An 18861-nucleotide genomic window follows, 5' to 3' on the forward strand; every position below is an offset into this window, starting at 1 on the left:
TAGTTACCTCTTATTCTCAGTGGCACAGATAAAGTGCTGTTCTTGAATCAAGACTCTCCCAGGCATGAGCTCCATACAGGGTGCTGAACCCAAATTTTGTAACCACCTTAGTTTTCAGGACCTTGGGAACTTGATTCAGTAATACCTAAACTGGAAGCATCTATTAATAAACAATTGAAATATGGTGAAAGAAAGCTAACAGGAGCCTCCAACCTGCTTGTCTCCTAGAGTTGATGAGAGAACTGGGAAAGCAATACAAAATAACTCATTTCCAGACAGCAAAGTATCTCATCCTGTATAAGCAGGATGGTACCTGCTTCCCTAGAGTTTCCAAAGGCCTCTTTTTTTTTAATTTAATTTTATTTTTTTTTAATCCTTTGTTCAGGTTATTATGCCAGTAACACCTAGCTAAACTAAGTAACAGCCAGGTCAAGAATTATAATCCCAGACCTGATGAGGCAAAGGATCTATTTAGGGAGAGCTGAATGCAGCAAAGGTGAAAGGAGGTGTTTGAAGTGTTTTGTTCTCTGTAACGCAGAGGGAATGCGAGGTGAATTTCCTGGCTGGTAGGGGCAGCTGGCGCAGTGCCTGACACCATCCCAACAGGACCACTGCAGGCGATGGAAGGATTTCTGATGTGAGTTCATAGGACTGCGGGTACTGCTTGGGAAAAGGCAGAAAAGGGCAAAAGGAAGCTATAAATAGAGGGGATGGACTGGAAGGAGCCTGAAAAAAGTCCAGGAGAACCTTTATAAATGAACAGCCCACAGATTAGCAATCTTCACATGAGGGCATCAGCTAATTCCTCTCTGTAATGTTTACAACATGCCCTTTTTGTAATACCATACGACGCACCCAAGCTCATATCATGTTGCCTTTTGGCGTAGTCTTGCATTATCTCATTTATGACAAGCTGCAGAGTGGAGCTGAGGAAAGGCCGTACAGCCTTGTCCACGCTGATCCCTTCCCGCAGCTCTTTCCATGCCATGTAGGGGCAGTTTCCCAGTTGATCAGTGCTGGTTGCAATGGTTTCTCTCCCACTGCCAACGGGATGTCTGGGTTCAAGCAGGGGAAGCGTTGGCTGTGATGTGAGGGCAATACCTGCAGCCAGGACAAGGACTTGGGGACGCTGCCTGAAGCTCTGAGCACAGCAGGAGATACAAAAAAAAAAAAGTTCACGTGTGTCCTGGGTAACTTTGATGGAAAAACAGCTGCAGGATATAAATTATCTAACAGACGGAGCCAAGTTTCTCTGATAAATGTGAGACAAAGGCATTAGATGCAGGTCTGAGCCAGGGTCAGACTGAGACAGTACGTGCCACATTAGGAGGAGGATCTCCTGATACCAGACAGGCCATTACCATAGGAGAGCGTACACACAGCAGCTGGGATTTCTGAGAAACCCACAAGAAACAGGCAGCTGAATCCCCCCCAAGTCCCCACATCCCATTAAACTTAACGTTTAAACTCCCCTAGACTCTTTTTACAATCCCAGCCCAAAGTATGCTTGAGCTAATGATCATTAAAGAACTTTATTATTTCTGGACTAATTTCTACTTCATGTGCTCTGGTACCTCATTAAAGGTCGTATAGTTACCTGGGGATGATAATGACATTGTTTTAGCAGCGTCTTTAAATCTTCACCTTTTAAAAAGTGTTGTATTTTCCTGTCTGCAGAAATCCTCGGCAGCAGCAGTTTTGCATCAGGTAGTAAAATTCTTAAGGGTTTCTTGAAAATTCAATGATTTTTCATCCAGTTTTCATGGAACTGGACGACCCATTCTACAGGATCTGAATGGTGCAAACAGAGGCACCTGAAACTCTCCTTGTCCGGGCAGATTTTACAGTGACTCAGTATTTAGGAGTATTTAAGGCTGCACTGCAGTATTTACTGCAAATACCAGATACAGGATGGATTTGTTGTAGGGTTTTACAGGCAAATTGCAGCTGACTTAGGAGCTGGGGAGTGAACAGCGATAGATGCTGCTTCTTCCTGAGCCAGGCCTGTGCTTCCTCTGGGGGAAGAGGCAGGGGAAATCACATCTTCTCCTAAGTCTGTCTGAAACATCCAGCAGGGCACAAGACTGCTTAATACTCTGCACAAAATTCTTCCCTGAGCATGTGGCTTTGCACGTTTCTTCCTTAAAATGGAAGCTAACAAATGCTCTTTTTAAACACACGTATACATGCACGTTATGTATATTTGTACCTATATATACTCAGTGAGGCACTCAAGTTCTGTTTGTAACCACAGAGCAGTATGAATTCAAACTTTCTGCCAAGTCTTTACAAGGCTTCAACAGCATTTTGAGATCTGCTCTATAATCTGCCCAAAAATGTGTATCCATCTTCTGCTATGTAAACACCTGAATGAAATGGTGCTTTTGAACACCTGGCTATTACTAATAAGCTCAACCAGCTCTTCCACAGCGCTTTCCATCTCAAAGCCTCAAAGCACTTTGTAAAGGAGGGAAATACTGTTATTTTCTTGCCACAGAACTGGAACAGGAGATACATTCAGTCAAGGTCACCACACAAGGTGGGCAAAGAACCTCACTTTAAAAAGTCTGGGTCACTCTCCTCTTTGTGTTCACCTTAACCACAGTGTAAGGTTGGACCAAATTTCTCCATCCACAATAATTTTGCCAGACTTCTACATTTTAGAAGGCCTAAAGCTTCTCACAAATATGTGTAAAGATTGACAAATTGTCAATGTCCCTTGTTTTTCTGCATGCACCCAGGACAGGGTCTATACTTATCAGCACCATACACTAGTATCCCTTGCTCCTTTAGTAGCAGAATTGGTTCAAGGTGTGTATAACTGAAAAAAAATAAACCAGCTTGCTCTGTTTATGCTTATTGAATTCTCTCTACCTTCACTGCGGACTTTAAGCAGTAAAAACTCCAGGGTATTACTATGAACAGCGATACATGGGTTATGCAGCCAGTGCTCTGCTCAACAGCAGCTAAAACATTCGTTTCTCTTAGATTTAGTTTTCCTAGTAGCTTCCTGGCTCCCTTTGGCTCCTGAAGGATGGATATTCTGGCATGGTTCATCGTGAACTGGTGGCATTTGTTGCCGAGACCAGGAGATAAAATTGCAGTGCTGTTTGCCTTACTAGAAACAGAGGCTGAGCAATCCCAATCAGCCAGTTGGGCAGCCTCAGCAAAAGAGAGGTCTCCTCTTGCCTTATCAGCTCACTTCACGCTGCCACTGGGCAGTAACAAAGAGCCAAAAGTGTATGTGGCCCAAGGAAAGGCATAAATAATATAAAACTATGGCAAGAAATCAGCCAAATGCAAGCTGTTCTCTCCTGATAACCCTGGAGGTTGCAAACTATTAGGCTTAATTAAATGAAAAATAAGACCGATCTTATGTATGTAGTTTGTCTTTGTGAAAGGTTACAGTGTTTTGCAGCGTTTGACTCTGATCAGCTCAGGATTTGGCCAGCTGTACCAAGGCAGAGCGACTCTCTCCGTGTGCAATATTGTGTGTTCAAGCAGAAATCTCTGCCAAGTACAAACTGTTAGCTGTAAACCGGAGGTGCTTTGTGTTACAAATAATTATAGTTGGAAAAGTGGCTGTAGAGGAAATAATGACTTTTTTTTTTTTTTCCTGGAGATCATCTGTGATCAAATTCTCTATTGATCCAAGAGTTTAAGCAATCAAAAAAGTTTTGGGAAATTTCTTTGGCAGTTTATGCTGCAGTCATTCTTAAGCTGCTCAAGGATTTACACAGAGTCACATGTTCTGTTTCTTGGGCGTTGTTGCCAAGTCTTTCCCACACTTCTATGAAAGTATTACTCAGTTGGAAGAGTCCTGTCCCACAACAGTATGTGAATTGGCCCCAAAATACACAAGCTCTAATATGTTTCCAGTGAGAAATACATTCTCTACCTATACACGCTGCAGATCCTCAGCTCTCTCTCTCCTACCTTGATCCCAAATTCCTTCCAAAGCAATAATCATATGAGTATTCTTACATTTGTCTTCTTCACACTGACCCACTAGTTTGCTGGGACTCCCAGCCCTCCCACTCCTCCAAATTCCTCAGATCCTGTCTTTTTTCTTAAATTTTAATTGTCTGTACTGCTTATTAAATCCCATGAGGAGGATATAAACTTCTACCAAATTCTCTTCTCCTGTTGCTGAGTTAGGGAAAGCATCCTAAGCTTCCCCACTAGAAGCTCAGAGCTGATTTTGGTGTAGAGGAGGCTAAGAAAAGGAGTCTACAGTAGTTTGGCAACCTCTTTTTCAAACCCACTGATACTCATAAATTGCTTCATATCCCCTCATCCCACAGACTTCATGAGATTACTCCACATTCACAAGACCAACTCCTTGCTCTCAGCCATGGTCACAGCAAATTACTCCTCCCCTATTTATCACCCACCCACACCGACAGGGCAAAAAAAAAAAACCTTTTTTACTATGTGAGTAAAAGTAGAGGACCACGCTGCCTGGAGCACTGCCTTTACCCCCAAGAAAACAGGCACACCTCATGAAAAATATGTAAAATACAATCTTAAACATACTAAATATGGTTCCTTTTTTTTTTTTTTCAGCCAGCTGTATGGTTTATAGTAGCAGAAGTCTTTTGAAATGGTAACTGTGCATGCAAGTGGGGGGCAGGAAGGGGAGGGCTGTGCAAACACAAAGCAAAAAAATGTACAACCTAAGGAACTAGGATAAGCAAATGGAGCAGTTTTGCTGCCAGCCTCAGTATTTTAAGGCTCCCAAGAGTCAAAGTATTTAAGCAATCCCTAATTTTAACTCGGTTACAAAAAATATTTACTGAAGCACTGCGTTTCAGGATTAATCTTTCTTAAGAAATTCACAGACTTGGAGGCATAATATATTTTTCACAGCTCCGTGTTGTTTTCGCAGTTCTATTTTGATCCTTCTGGTAGCCTGCCTGGATAGCAACTAGACAACAGAAGCTGATAAATCAGAAGCTGCAATCACTGTTCAAACAGGGAAAGCTTTAACACCAGTCTGAATTTCGGCAGGAAGAATGGCTTTCTTTTTCCTTTTGACTACAGCAGCTGTACGCGTTTGTAGCGGTAAAATGCCAACCATGTTTCAAAAGTCACATGCTGCATCACAGTATATAAAAAAAGGTCTCTGTCAAACATGTTTAGGCCCCATATTGGACAGAAATCTAAAATAAGAAGCCATCACCACAGTGCTGGGAATTTCAAACACCTCTGGGGGTGCAGGCTTTGCAGGGAGCATACAGAAGAGATCCGTACACTCAGCTCTCATTCATCTCTCTGCAGATCAGTCAGCAAACCTCAATTATGCCACCCAGGTATATCATTGATACTGTATCAATTCCCAGAGTAAGGGAATAGATAAAGCTTGTGCAGAAGCAAATTAGGTGTTTCTGCTAATATTTGTTTTATTAAAAAGAAAACAGATGAAAGGGACAGTTCTAACAACATCTATGATGCAAGGAAAGTTTTTGTTTTCTCCCTAAATAGCTTTCTAGGGATGCACCTTGAGGGTCTGAATCCTTCTAAAAGAGCCAAGTGAGGCTGGATTTATACCCACGTTATCCCAGGAAAGGGCTTCATTCTCAAGAGAGTCAGAGCTTAGTTGCTCCAGCAGAGGACAACCGTAAATCCTTCGCACCACTTTGTCTTTCCTCTCTTCCTCAGAGCAACTCAGCCACTGGAACTCGTTGGCATCTGGGTAGCCCATCAGGGCTGGGGTGCAACCTGAGCCCAGGGGATGTCTGGCCTTTCACAGCACAAACCAAACCTATTTGCACAGCCACCGTGCAACCGCGTTTTCAGAAGGCAGCGGCTGAGAAGGAAGCATCCTACCAAGTGGCAACACTTAAGAGAGTAAGCAACAGGAGACAACAGGCCCTTGAGTCATCAAGGTGATGTCTGCCAAGGACTGTAAATCAGAGACCATGCATGCCCCACAAGAGAAAGTGAGGTTTCCTGACTCAGAGATGTATGCTCCTAGACTTAGGGACCCAAACTGTGTTCACCTGGGAACAGACAAGAGCATCGCTTTTTCTTTTACAACATGCCTGCAAGAGGGTACTGCTCCCACGAGGTGCAAGTGGGTAGCCCTTTCCCCTAGCCCCTACCTTTTGAAAAACATGAGCTCCTCTTCTGTGCTTAAATCCCCAAGACTGAAGGACTTGGTGTCCTTGATCCTCAAGTGGGCATCTCAGGTATGACCCCAGTGAGGTGAAAAGCCCCAGCAGACAGACCTCTGTGCTTAGTTTTCCCCCAGCAAGATCCATGCCCAATGCATCATCCCTTGGAGCAACAGCACATCTCCATATGCTCCTATGCCTATTTTTAGATTGCAGAACTGAATGTGGCCCTTTGTACTTCAGCTATCATTTTGCTGATGAGATAAGAATATTTTTATTCTGTGCCTTGTTTATTTAAATGTCAACCCTTTAAATCATAAGTGTCCCTCCCTGTGTGCATAAATCTGATGGAACAGCAAGGGGGTTTGAATGGGAGCTCTATGCACAGCAAAAATAGCAGTAAAACTGTACATCCTGTGTGCAAATACATTCTTAATTGCTATTGTTAAAATACAATCTTTTATGAATTTTTTCTCTATTGCTGTAGACTAGCTATAAAATCTCTCCACTGTTTAAACTAAATGATGTGGCCAGGAAGATTTCTCCCACCGAGAACAGAGACGATTTGGAATGTGGAACAGAATGGGGTAAGGTGAGTATTCAGAAACTTGTGGAGTCAACTTTCTGCACACACAGATCAAATCGTAAAAAAAAATGCCACTGCCTGCAGTATCAGTGCCTAGTCATAACTGCACTATTTATAATGGGATATTAAGCTTTAGTTATGTTACTGTCTTAGGCTACATAAACCACCGGGAAAGGAGAGAATAAATAAAAATAAGGCTCGTGCAGATTACTTAGTTGCAGCAAACAAGAGGCCACACTACTCACACTTTTTGCTCTTCAAGGAAATTCCACAGTTGTTTTTCCATCAGGGATATTTTAAATTCCTAGAGCAGAGATGTTTTGGGTGAGGGGGACACAGGACCTCAACTAGCATTAATTAGTATGGCAGCATGGAAATCAGTGGGACAAAGCCTCAGCCTTGGCAAACACACAGATCTCTAAACGGGTAGAGGTCACGGAGCGTGAGATGCTCCAACTCCACTGATGTAAACTGCTTGTTAAAGCCTGGAGGTTTGGGTCCCCTACTGGAGCTGGGAAAGATAGATATAGGTCACATTCTTACTCTTAGGGGTTAAAGCCTCCCAGAGACTGTGCTGCTAGGAGCTACGTGCTACCCTGGCTAGTAAGAAATGAATGTGACCTTGAGCGGGACAGATGGATATGTGACTTCATAGTGCTGATCCAGAAACTGTTTCTTCCCGAAGTCAGAAGCAATTCTGGCAGAAACACCCACCTTGACTGTACTGGTTAATTGAAAAGGAGCCGTGTAATAGCATGTCCACTCTATTAAGCAACTTGTAGCAATACAAGTTAATAAAACCCATAGTGACCCACTGTAGGACATTGCTGTAGGAGAGTCCCATGCAGTGATTTTCCTGCTTTAGTAACAGGCTTACCAGAAATCCATATTTTATTTATTTGTTAATATCATTTCAAAGCTGAGGAGCCTTGCAGCAAATGAGTACGTTTGGCTACAGGTCCTACACAGGCATATAAACCCTGGATAAGTTAAAAATGTTTTTAAAAATTGATCTTTTTTTCCTCAGGCAATATTGTTACGTCCACCTTCTAATCTTTAATAGAATGTTAGAGTTATCATGGTGATAACTTGTTTTACTACCAATTTAATTTTGCTTTGACTGCTAATACAGTAATTTACACTATTTGACATAGGGAAGGGCAGGCTGAGGAAGTTGGAGCAGTTTGATGCTAAAACAGTGTACATTAAGGTGTCATGCTTACTGTTACAAGAACATACTTACTGTAGTCCAACCAACCTGCTGACCCAGGTCTGTAAAATACAGTGTAATGATGGAGGAAACTGCAAGGCTTTGAATGTTAACAGAGTCCTTCAGGTAGGGCCCATCTGTAAGGATAAAAAGGGAAGAGCAAATGACATGAACAGCACACATCCTCACGGTGGATCCTTTCAGCATAACGTGTAGGCTGCCCTGTTAATAGTCAAGAAGTTAAACCATTTTCTTCAATTTGCATTGCACTCTAGTGCCTATGCCTTACGTGTAAAAGGCACAACTTATATTGTGATTTATTTTGGTGACTTGGTCCTTATTCTCCAGGTTAGCAGCTTAGAGCATTTCTATGGGAATTATTCTTCTCTCCTTTTAACAAAAGCGTTAGGCTGACATGCTGCTGGGCAGCAATGCACAGCAATTGTTATGATGCTATCTCTGTTCATCTAGATCATTAGAGACATGCCATGCAATCACACAGTTTCATAGATCACTTTTCATTCTGTCTTGCAAGACTAATGGGAAAGTCAATGTTATACAGCCTCTTGATCACTGATGCCTTTTGATAGTTTTTGCCTGAGTATTTGCATTCTCAGGGTATTTTACAATAGGTTGCACCATCATGATGAATGTAACTTCTTGGGCAAAAGCTCCCAGTCCAGGATTTCTTTGTGAACTATCAGACCTAGGCAGACCATGTGTATCTGAGCATTATGTTCCTTTTCACAGCACTCTGAGGCATCTGTTCCCAGTCCTAATGAACCGGGAGTGAACGAGAAAAGACATCAAATAGGAAGATACGGTTCTTTTTCAGAGAGGCGGTGAGCTGGATATTAGGAAACCCCAACAGCCACGGGCATGGGGTTTTGCCATGGCTGCAACACTTCTTTCTCTTTTCTAATTTACATATTGCATCTCCCTTTCGATATACGTTTGTTCACTGTTTAGGTCAGGGAGGGTGCCAAATTCTGCCAGCTGCTCAGATCTCACTTTCTGGGGCTCTGCCCTACTGCATGTCCGCAGACAAATGCCACCTGGTCAGCAGCAGCTACAGCTCCCATGGCCATGTCCAGCAAGAACTGGTGTGCTGGCCCAAAAAAGGAGGCTGCCTCCTGTGGCCAGTTGTATCTTCTGATGAGGCTGCGAACAAGGAGTGCAACTGGAATCACAGTGAGGGACTGACATGGGTGAATTTTGCCATGAATGGCTTTAGAACTGCTTTGTCTTCATTATCCGAGCACATGCTGTATTCTGAAACATTTTTACACAATGGTTATGAAAACCATTAGACTCCTGCACTGATGATGAAGCTAATAACTTCATGATTTATATCAATTAATGAAAAAGTACTAAAAGTTCACCTACTAACACATATCATGAGAGTAATACTATTAGGAGGATAACTTGCCAAAGGTTTAGTAATACGTTAGGGGTCTTTTTAACATCCATATGAAAACTTACTGCGTTCCAGTTGCAGACCAACACGGGAAGGGTACCACTGGGGACCTGTTCAAATCACAAAGCACAGCTGTTAATTTCATGGTGGATGATCTAAATTTATCTTCTTGCTAGTATTCTTTTTAGCTGACGGATACAAATATGAGGTAAAAAAAAAATAATAATCCTCTCTTTGGGTCTCAGCTATACAAGGAGAATACAACAGAGCTGGGAGGGATGCACAGCACAACACATACAGGTAAAGCAGAAACCCCTTTTCCTAGGTCCAGTGTTGAATGGGCCAGTCTCATTGCTGAATGCTCCATTAGTACATGGAAAATACAATGTGCATACACTACTGGGGAGTATAAATAAGACCCTATTTATTAATATATTTGTCAAAACACCATATTAAATCTGTCAGTGTAGCCTTTACCCCCAGAACGATGCTTTTTGTACAGTCTGGTCCATAGGGGGTTGTTTTTTCCCATTTAGGAATATAAAATCTGACTAGGGACACACAGCTAGCACTACTTCTTAATCACAGATGCTCAGTTGGTAATCTTTTAGGCAAATAGTGAACAGAAAGCAGAGGCGTCTGGGTAGCTAATACTAGGTCACATATGATTTCCATGATACTCATCACCTTATGGGTGTTTCCTAGAAGCAGCTTTTAAAATGGTCTAGTTTAAAGGCTGCTCCTATAAATGCACAATAACAGTTGGAGGTTGTTATTAGGTGCCCTTTGATGATTTTAGATGGAGACCAGTCAGTTTGTTCAAATAGGTACAGATCTCCAGCTGCATTTGTGCTTCTCAATGCCAGAGTGAGTGGGTAAGTGCCAGAGAAGGACTGCAGAAAAGATTGTGGCCATTCAAATTGTTAACTTACTCAGCTCTGTGTAGTGCCTGTATGCAGGAGGCTCTGACCCAGTAGCTGTGCTGGCTGAAGGGACAAGGTAAGCACACCTCCTTTGCATTGTAAAGAGACATAACGTAGTTTTAACTGCCTCCTCCTCCTGCTTCAGATTTGCTGCTGAAGGGTTTTTGGGCTGATCTAGCACGCTTGGCATTGGAGCATCCTTGGGAAAACTTACACAGCCAACATTGTTGACTGAGCTTTGGGGGCAGCAAAGTGTGACAGAGGAAAGGGAAGGAATAGCTGTGCTATGGCATCCCCCAGCCATTTCCATGATGCTTGTCTTTATTTCTTTTGATGTGCCTTAGGACAGCAGATAGCCTGAAGAAAATTTGCTTTGTCTCTTCAGTTCAAAGTCTGAGTGAAACTGGTCAAATATAGCTGTGGTTTTCTTTAGACCCACCTTACAATTGTTGGTATTGCTGTATTTAAGATACCAGTATTCATGTACCTTAAACAAATGGAACAAAATCTTCATAATAAGTGTAACCAAACATGGGAACAGTTACCCAGAGAAGCTGTGGGATCTGCTTCCTTGGAGATGGTCTAAACTCAACTGGGGAAGACCCTGAGTCATCTTAGATAACTTTGAAGTTGGCCCTGATCTCAGCAGGAGCGTGGACCAGATGAGCCCAAGAGGTTGCTTCCATGATGCTACGTGCCATGATGGTCAGGAGAGCTTGTTCACCCCTCCAGCTGGAGGGGAAGGGGGGCTGCACACATAGTGCACGGCACCGACCCAGACACTCCCATTTCAAAAGCACTTGGGCTAAGTGTGAATTTTGTAGGCAAGAACAGGCATTAGATGAACCCCTTGAACCAGGGCTAATAGCAGGAGGCGAAGCACATCCATCAAGTAAGGCGCAAACATTTTTTTTCAAGGTACCAAAACAATTCATGGCTATTAAAGATAACAAAAGGAAGATAGAGAAAGAGCAGCTGTCTGACTTGTCAAGGAAGATATGATTTGCTCCAGGACAGCAGATATCAATAGTTATTTGGGAGCCTGAAATGCAATGTACCTGCTTTAAATTGGAATCTTCCCCTCAGCCCCCCCAACTCATCTTACAGTATGTTTCAATAAAAGCCAATTTACCTGATCCTGTGGCAAAGTGCTTATAGGTATGGCTCTTCATCTGCACAAGGGCAAGCAGAGGTTGTGCGTTTTAAGCACATCATCCCACATTTCCAGTCCTCTAGCCTCAGCACGCCATTATTTTTGAACATACTCAAAGATTTAGACAGATGGGAATGTGCCTTTGCTGCTGCTCGTCTGCAGTGACCTTGTCATTACCCCACTGCGTGTCTGGTTTCCAGGCCATCTGTGGGGTGCTGTGTGTGTTTTGCTGGGGGGACCTGGAGTTAGCTGTCAGGATGTCTCTTCCCAGCTCTGTATATTGGCAGGGGCCCACTAGCTAAAGTCAAGCGGAAATGTTATGCAGATGGAATGGGGGGACAAAGTGCAAACGCATCTCTTTTTGTACATATGTCAGTTTTAGTCTGGACAGAAAGGTTTCTCGCTTTTAGTCTTTACTGGCCGCAGAGTATAGCAAGGCTGTTCTGGAGTCTTGGCTGCCCTGGGATCCTGCAAAAAACAGCCTTGCTTTCTGGAGGGAAGTGCGACTCCACTTTTCTCGGGAGGTCTCTCTCAGAGCTCTGGCTGGTCTGTTCTCCCAGCCTGATGAGAGACTCCTTTCAAAGAGAAAACCCCACACGTTTCTAGGCCTCAGCAATTTGCCTGCTCATCACTGCGTGACGGTCAGCCAAGGGGACCCTGGCTCCCCTTGCCACCTGCCTTCTTCTCGTGACTGAGCATTTTCCAAAGGGCTCTGACAACTCTGGATTTCTGTCTGGAAATTTGGGAAGCCATTCCAGTCCAGCCTGGCTCTGGCAAGCACACATTCATGTCAACCCTGTAGGAGAAGAGCTTTCTTTTGGTAGTGCAAAGAAGCCAACCACAGTGCCTCATCATCACCCCCGTTAAATCTTGCTGCTGCCTGTCAAACAGGGGGTCGATGGCTCTCTCTGATACCTCGAGCCAGCAGTAGCTGGCAGATGAGCTTCACCTACTGTCAGGAGGAGTTCACAAGTGCACATGGAAAGTGCATGCTCCAGGCAGAGCAAACAAGCACTCATTAAAGACGGAGACATAGCTGCAGCTGTGTGCGGTGCTCGAAGGCCTCTCTGCACTCCCACATCTGGCAGAGCTCCCCTTGCTTCCTGCTGGAGCTGGAGGCTTTCTTTTTTCCAGGGATTTATTTTTAGTAGGGTTTACTGCCCAGTTTATTCTTACTAACACTCTCCTTTGGTGCCTTCTGTAGAGATTAATGGTGATCCAAGAGCATAGGTGACTGAAGCTTATCTTGTAACTCCTGCTGAGTGTAAGATCAAGCACATGTTATTATCATCTACTCACTAATATTTTGAGAGTGCATCAGAGCTCAGTTGTGAGCTCCACATGGTACTGGGGAGGTTATATTTATTCCGTGTGTGCTCCTTGTGATCAGCAGAGCTGCTCAGTTCCCCCATTTGGGGTTTATGGTTTTGGCTAAGCATTTCACGCTTGGAAGACGGTTGTAAAAATAACTAAGTTTTCAGCCCACTTATATCCCAGACTGGTTTTAACTTAAAAAACAGACATAGGCTGGCCAGAACATAAGAATGGCCATCATGGTTCAAACCATTTAGCCAATGTTGTGATTCCTCCATCCTATTTCCTAGATTTCTAGCATTTGTGTGGAATAGCTGTGGCTTCTTTCACCCATCTTGCAGTGTGTTTAAACAGCCATTGAAATTGCTTCCTGGTTTTTCATCTCCTATTTGATTCTCTCTACTTTTTAGACTTATCCTTGAGGATATAGAATGTTTGTCTCTGTCTTTAAAACCATCACCCCCAAATGCATGCACATGGGTACTTGAAAACTTGCCCCATTCCTCAGCTGAAAGGATATTCACAAATTGCTTGATTTTTTTTACTGTTGTGATTCAAAAAATGTTTGTTCTATGCGTGCAAGCTTCCTTTATTATGGAAATGTAAGCAAATCATGATGCTTCTGAAGCCATTTACCATATTCCTTCTTCTCTGTCAGGAATCTGTTCCAACTTGGTGGAATATTTTAGTCCAAAACAGAAAAAGACATATATCCATTATGAAAAAGTAAAAATATTTAAAGCATTTTAATTTTTTCAACACAAGAAGTTGATATTTTCTTAGAAAGTGACACTGAAGTAAAGAAAGTAAACACTGACTTCACTCTTTATATTTAAAATATGAAAGTGAAGAAAAATATTTAATTTTAGCCAAGTTTTTTGTTGTACATGGCAGTATTTAAAACAAAAATTTAAACCTAAGCAAGCTGACACGTTAGAAGGAAGGATATAAAAATAAATAAATAAAAACAGCCATTTTAAATTTGGCCATCTCCAGCTAATAGCCACCTGATAATATTGGACATAAAAGGAGAGGTACTGCTTGTACACTTAATAAAATGGCAGCCTCAGTACCATACATGCAAAGATGCACAGGAAACCAAGCTCTGTTGGTCCCACTGTTTGGTTTTTTTTCACTGCATTTTTACTAGAATTTCAGTAAATGAATCAGCAGACAGTCACAAGAGCTGAGGACAGTTTTAACAGCCCATATACAGTTTTAAAAGCGTGCAAGGGTACTCTTTATCCACATGATTTAAATTGACCTTAATGTGTGCTCCACTGCTTAAATATGACAGGAGGTTTTGAAAAATTAACAACCAAGAAATCTAAGTGCTAGGTATTTTCCAATAATTATGAAATTGAAGGGGTCACTAATTTTTATTATTTTTCATAAAAATTCTTTAGTGCATTGCCTGTTCTTTAGTAAATTACACGCTCAAATGCCTATTTGTCACGTAGTATTTATGAAGCTACATGAACCTATATGAGAGCAAAGGTTAAAAAAATAAATAAAAAAATCATGAAGATCTCTCCTGCTGGGAAATTAGGTGCATTCCTTAGAACTCAGCCATGCAAAAGCTGTTCCTCTGGGGGGTAAGGAGTCTAAGAAATGCCAAGCAGAGCTGACAGACATAGTTTGGAGATAATTATCAGATTGACTTTCCATGAACAGCTAATTTTATCAGTGAAATTGTTTGCTTCTCATTGTTTTTCACCACCCATGCATCTCTAATAACAAATAGGCTTAATAATTACCAGCAATACCTGCTGTGATATGAATAGGATGATATGAACAACAAAATTACTATAATCAATCAGCAGCAGCATGCTGCTTAAATTTGCAGAAGTATAGGAAATTTTGGGGAACGTTGCAGTACCGAAGTCCCTTATATGATCGCAAAGGGTCATGCAGTAGCTGAGCAAGGTAACAGCACCTTCCTGTATGAACTGAGCACAGCTGAAATGCACTCTGCCACCTTAACCAGACTGTTGATCTGGTATCTGTGTTGCAGTAATAAAAGGTTGCTAAAAAAGACTCATGCATTGCTGGGGGCATGGTGTTTTTGTACATAATAAATAGAGACAGACAGACATACTGACACACAGATTATCTTGAAAGTAACTTGCTGGACTCTTTCCTGGAAAAGTAAATGCTGAACAAATATAGTTATTCCGAGTCCGTGACCTCAAGCAGCAATGGTCATAAACATCATTTCTCTCGGCTGCAGCAGGCGCGTGTGAGCGCTCCCAGGGACGTTTCCGAGGAAGCAGGTACAGAGATATCACCATGCTGATAGCCACAGCCTTTGCTGGACAGAAGTTTGCACACCCTTGCTTCACGGAGCTGACAGGCAAGCAGGATGCTGAACTGACTTGGAACTGTGGCCTTCTGCTTTTGTTCGGAAGAAAAGGGCGTGGGATTCACTGTGCACTTGAGTGAGTCCTGAGCATGAAGGCAGTAAGCAAGGCACACCTAAGAAACCACAGTAAAACTAAGCTGGGCCACAAGACCCAGACAGGAAGTACCTGAAGTTATTACTGTGTTTATTTGCCCTGTAATAAATGACAGGTACAACACAGCTGTCCTTGCCTGGCACCGTACTGAGCTTATGGGGGCCAGGTGAACAACAAAATGCTGCTTCCACCTCTTGCTAGGTCCTTGAGAAGGTACCTGCTGCATCCGGGATCTTTTGGCTAGCCTGTGTTTTTCGTTGTAGCAGGACCTTTGATATGCTGTATCAGAGTGTTTTAGGAGGGAGCACGATCTTGACTTAGATCTGTGTTTTTATGGGAAGCCAGTACAAAGAGCAGACCCAGTGGGCTCTGTTGGGTAAAATCTCAGCAGGGCACTGAAAGAAAGGGATGTTGGTTTTAACGGCTAAAAAAATAAATCCCTTTTCTTTCTCAGCTTCTCTTTCCTCTTACCTGAGTTACCTGTTAGCTTTCTGAGGATGATATTTGGCCACGTGTTTTCCAAAGGCATCTTGATCTTTACTTGCTATGCCTACACAAATACCCGCTTTCTTAATTACTTGAAATTTGAGAAAGAATCCATTTGATCATTAGCCTCCATTTCTTTCTTCTGTTTTTATAATACATGAATGCATCTAGCTACAAACATACTGCTTGGACATGGAGAGCAAGCTGTGGGCAGGGCGAACTGACGCCTCCAGTACTTAGCTAAACCAACAGTGCTACAGAGAGGTTATGGATAGATCTGCCCAAGAGGCACAACAAACACACTTCCCAAAGCCTACAAAGCAAGTAAGTCCCAGCCTGACAAAGTGTCTGGTCATGTGCTTCCTTTTTAGCTGTCCATTTGACCATTCCCCTTGGTTTTAGATGCTTAAAATCCACGATCATCCATTTTTCCTACATGAAGTCATGTGTCTGCACTGTTTGCTTGTGCTCAGAGCTGCTGTTACCTCAGCACCCACCTCACAAATCCTCACAAGGCCTGATCCTGGAGGTGTTTCAGTGCACACCTACCAGCTCTAACAGCAGAGTACTACATTACATCAGTCCCTGCGGGCACTCCCTTAAAAACAGTGTCAAAATTGTGCTTTTCTCGCCCAGGATCTGACAAACGTGGGTAGCCCCATCTAGCTGGAAGCAGCTGTGCAGCTGTGACTGTGTCCAGCTGTGCAACACCAGCCTGCGTGGCTCTGCACTGCACCCTGGAGCACAAATTCACCTGACTACATTTTCATCAACTTCTAACTTTTACAAATGCCTGAACCTACCGAGGAACAGAGCACTCCCCCCTCCCGCCACTCACTCAGCGAGTTTTTTTCCTAAAAAAAAAATTAAACTTTAGCTATATTCTGATCAGGCAATAATGGACAAATTTCTTAAGAGTCAGCAAAGCTTGTCTTAATGAAGATCAATTGTTATTAGTGGCAAACAGAATATTATTTGTCATTTAGAGGTCGATTTCTGTCACTAGCAGATTAAGCTTTCAATTTTCCACCTCAAACAGCTTGGTGCTGAAAACAACCAGAAATTTAGACAAGCAAAAAGCATCAGAAACTGAAAGCAGGCAAGCATGCAAGCAACATTTATATATGTATTTGAATAGTTTTGCTACATTGTTTCTTAAATAAAATAAAATAGAAAGGAAAAAGAAAAGGCAGCCCTGTGCATTTCAATTTTCCATGTAGCCTGCTGCAGAAAGTATAATTAATTTTGATCTTTCTGTGTGGATTTGCATTTAAATTAATGTGTGTGGGCAAGGGAAGGGAATGAGGCTCACCTTTTATTTCATTAATAACAACCACAGAGCAGAATACAGAGAAACAAGCAAACAGATATTCTGACAATGATGGAGCTCGAAGCAGTGTTCCCATAAGGGAATGAATGCCCTTAAATCGGAGCGAGGAGGTGAGGAGCTGCTGGATGCACAGTGCTGCGGCACTGCAGCAGCACTCAGGCTGAGAGCACCCACCTGCAGCAGCACAGCACACACTGCCTGGCCCCGAGCAGCTCCTGGGCATCGTGCTGCAGCTCCTGTGGCAGTGGTGGGGATCAGTTGGTGAGGCTGGACCCACTGCACTCTGCTCTGCTAATGGGTTTGGGGAGTTTTTTGAGCAGGGGACCCCCAGGGAGGACTGCGCCCTGTGATCCATGCACTAAAATAGCACGGAGCTTGCTTGATATTATTTGCAGACGTCTGGGTCCTGGCTCTGAAGTGCCAATGCCAATGAAAAGAGTGACTTAGTAATTTATGCCGATAGAGTTTTTAATTCTGGCAGTTATCTTTGCCTTTGATTCTTCTCTCTGTACAAGTTTGAATAGGATAACAAAGATAATTGCTGAGGTATCAGGGGGATGTGAGAACTCGCGCAGGATTTTCTTCCTCATTACAAGCTGTCAGAGAAGCCTTAATGCAAAGGGTGACCCAAACATGAGACACTGCACATTAAGGAACATGCATTTGGCAAACTGTGTATGTGTTTCCGGAACTACAAGATATCCTTCCTTCTCTATCTGCCTGTTCATATAATAGCGTGAGATTTTCAAAAAGGCAGCTTTATGTTTGGTGGTTTATGAAATCGCTTATCATCTATCTGTGTCCTTAACTGCTCAAAAACCTTTACATGTGTGGCATTGGCCAACCCACCTAAGGGTTTCATAGGCAGTAAAGCAGAGCATTTAACACAGGTATCTGAACGTCCTTGCAGTCTCAGAAAAAAGAGTAATAAGATATAAAAGCCTGTTTCAGAATGACTTTTCTTTCAAAACCTTTGCTCGTGTTCAGCCTATGCAAGTTTGTGAGAGAATCAACCAGCACTGTGCCTTATGATGAAGATATGATGTGATAGGCCGTGTTTCAGGGCACTGATAACACAGGTCATTGCCTCCTCACTTCAGAAAGCTCTATTTTGGGTACTGCCACAATTAGCAAGCCTGTCGGGCACATTCGGGCAGCAGTTCTCCACAGGGCTACACACGGGGCACAGAACTGACGGGGCAGTTGCACCGAGGCCTTCCCTACAATTTGCCTCTCTCAGGCGGGAAACTCAAATTCAGTGAGGACGAGGGAGCCACAGCATCCCTCAACCTCTCCCTCTTCTTCTCTCTCGGGGGTGCTGAGCACCTGTATGAGCTGCTGAGCGCCCTGCGTGCTTGCTGAGCTCCACCAGGCCTCAGAGGGACTGCTGCTTTACCCCATGCTACGTGCCTGCTGCCTGAACGCAGTGTGGGGGCCATGGAGCAGCCTTGGGGCCATGCTGAGTTATGTTGCAGCATCAGAAAGCACCTGGTGGTTCAACGAGCACAGCTGACAGGGCAAAGATGGCTCAAAAGCTCATTTATCCCTCCACCCCAGGTGTACTGGGCAGAGGAGAGTCCTACCCCAGGCCCTAGCTGTGTTTCTTTAAAAGCGTTCCTAGTCAATTGGCTAATAAAATATGCTAGTGAGGTATAATTTCAATATTTGACTGTCCAGGGGATAGCTCTTTCTCCAGCTCCTAATCTAATCAGGATGCGTTCCTTCACTAACCCCCTAATAGCAGTGCTTTATATTTTTATCTAATGACCACACCAATGCTATCACTGACTAAATGAACACATTTGAACTGACATGATTTCTTCCTTTGTGCAAATTAAATCCTCATAAATTCATTGGTAAATTCACCACG

At 43.1% G+C, this 18861-nt stretch overlaps 2 protein-coding genes across 15 annotated transcripts in view; one reads left to right on the top strand and one right to left on the bottom strand.

The window, feature by feature from the left end:
- Window positions 1-18861, top strand: part of LOC310899493 (uncharacterized protein) — a 407594-nt gene that overhangs the window by 353165 nt on the left and 35568 nt on the right. For 11 of the 12 annotated variants that reach the window (XM_083835889.1, XM_083835891.1, XM_083835894.1 and 8 more), the window contains 2 exons: window positions 5662-6191; window positions 6604-6703. In XM_083835889.1, coding sequence (XP_083692015.1) covers window positions 5892-6191; window positions 6604-6703 — 400 coding nt within the window. In that variant the 5' untranslated portion in view covers window positions 5662-5891. The remainder of the gene's footprint in view (window positions 1-5661; window positions 6192-6603; window positions 6704-18861) is intronic. The other variant, XM_083835887.1, reaches the window with a different exon arrangement.
- Window positions 1-18861, bottom strand: part of TECRL (trans-2,3-enoyl-CoA reductase like) — a 67800-nt gene that overhangs the window by 18652 nt on the left and 30287 nt on the right. For 2 of the 3 annotated variants that reach the window (XM_083835879.1, XM_083835881.1), the window contains 2 exons: window positions 9395-9439; window positions 7946-8049 (listed from right to left, as the gene is read on the bottom strand). In XM_083835879.1, coding sequence (XP_083692005.1) covers window positions 7946-8049; window positions 9395-9439 — 149 coding nt within the window. The remainder of the gene's footprint in view (window positions 1-7945; window positions 8050-9394; window positions 9440-18861) is intronic. The other variant, XM_083835880.1, reaches the window with a different exon arrangement.

This window comes from Anser anser (assembly GCF_964211835.1).
Source record: "Anser anser genome assembly, chromosome: 4".
In the NCBI taxonomy this organism is placed as follows: Eukaryota; Metazoa; Chordata; class Aves; order Anseriformes; family Anatidae; genus Anser; species Anser anser.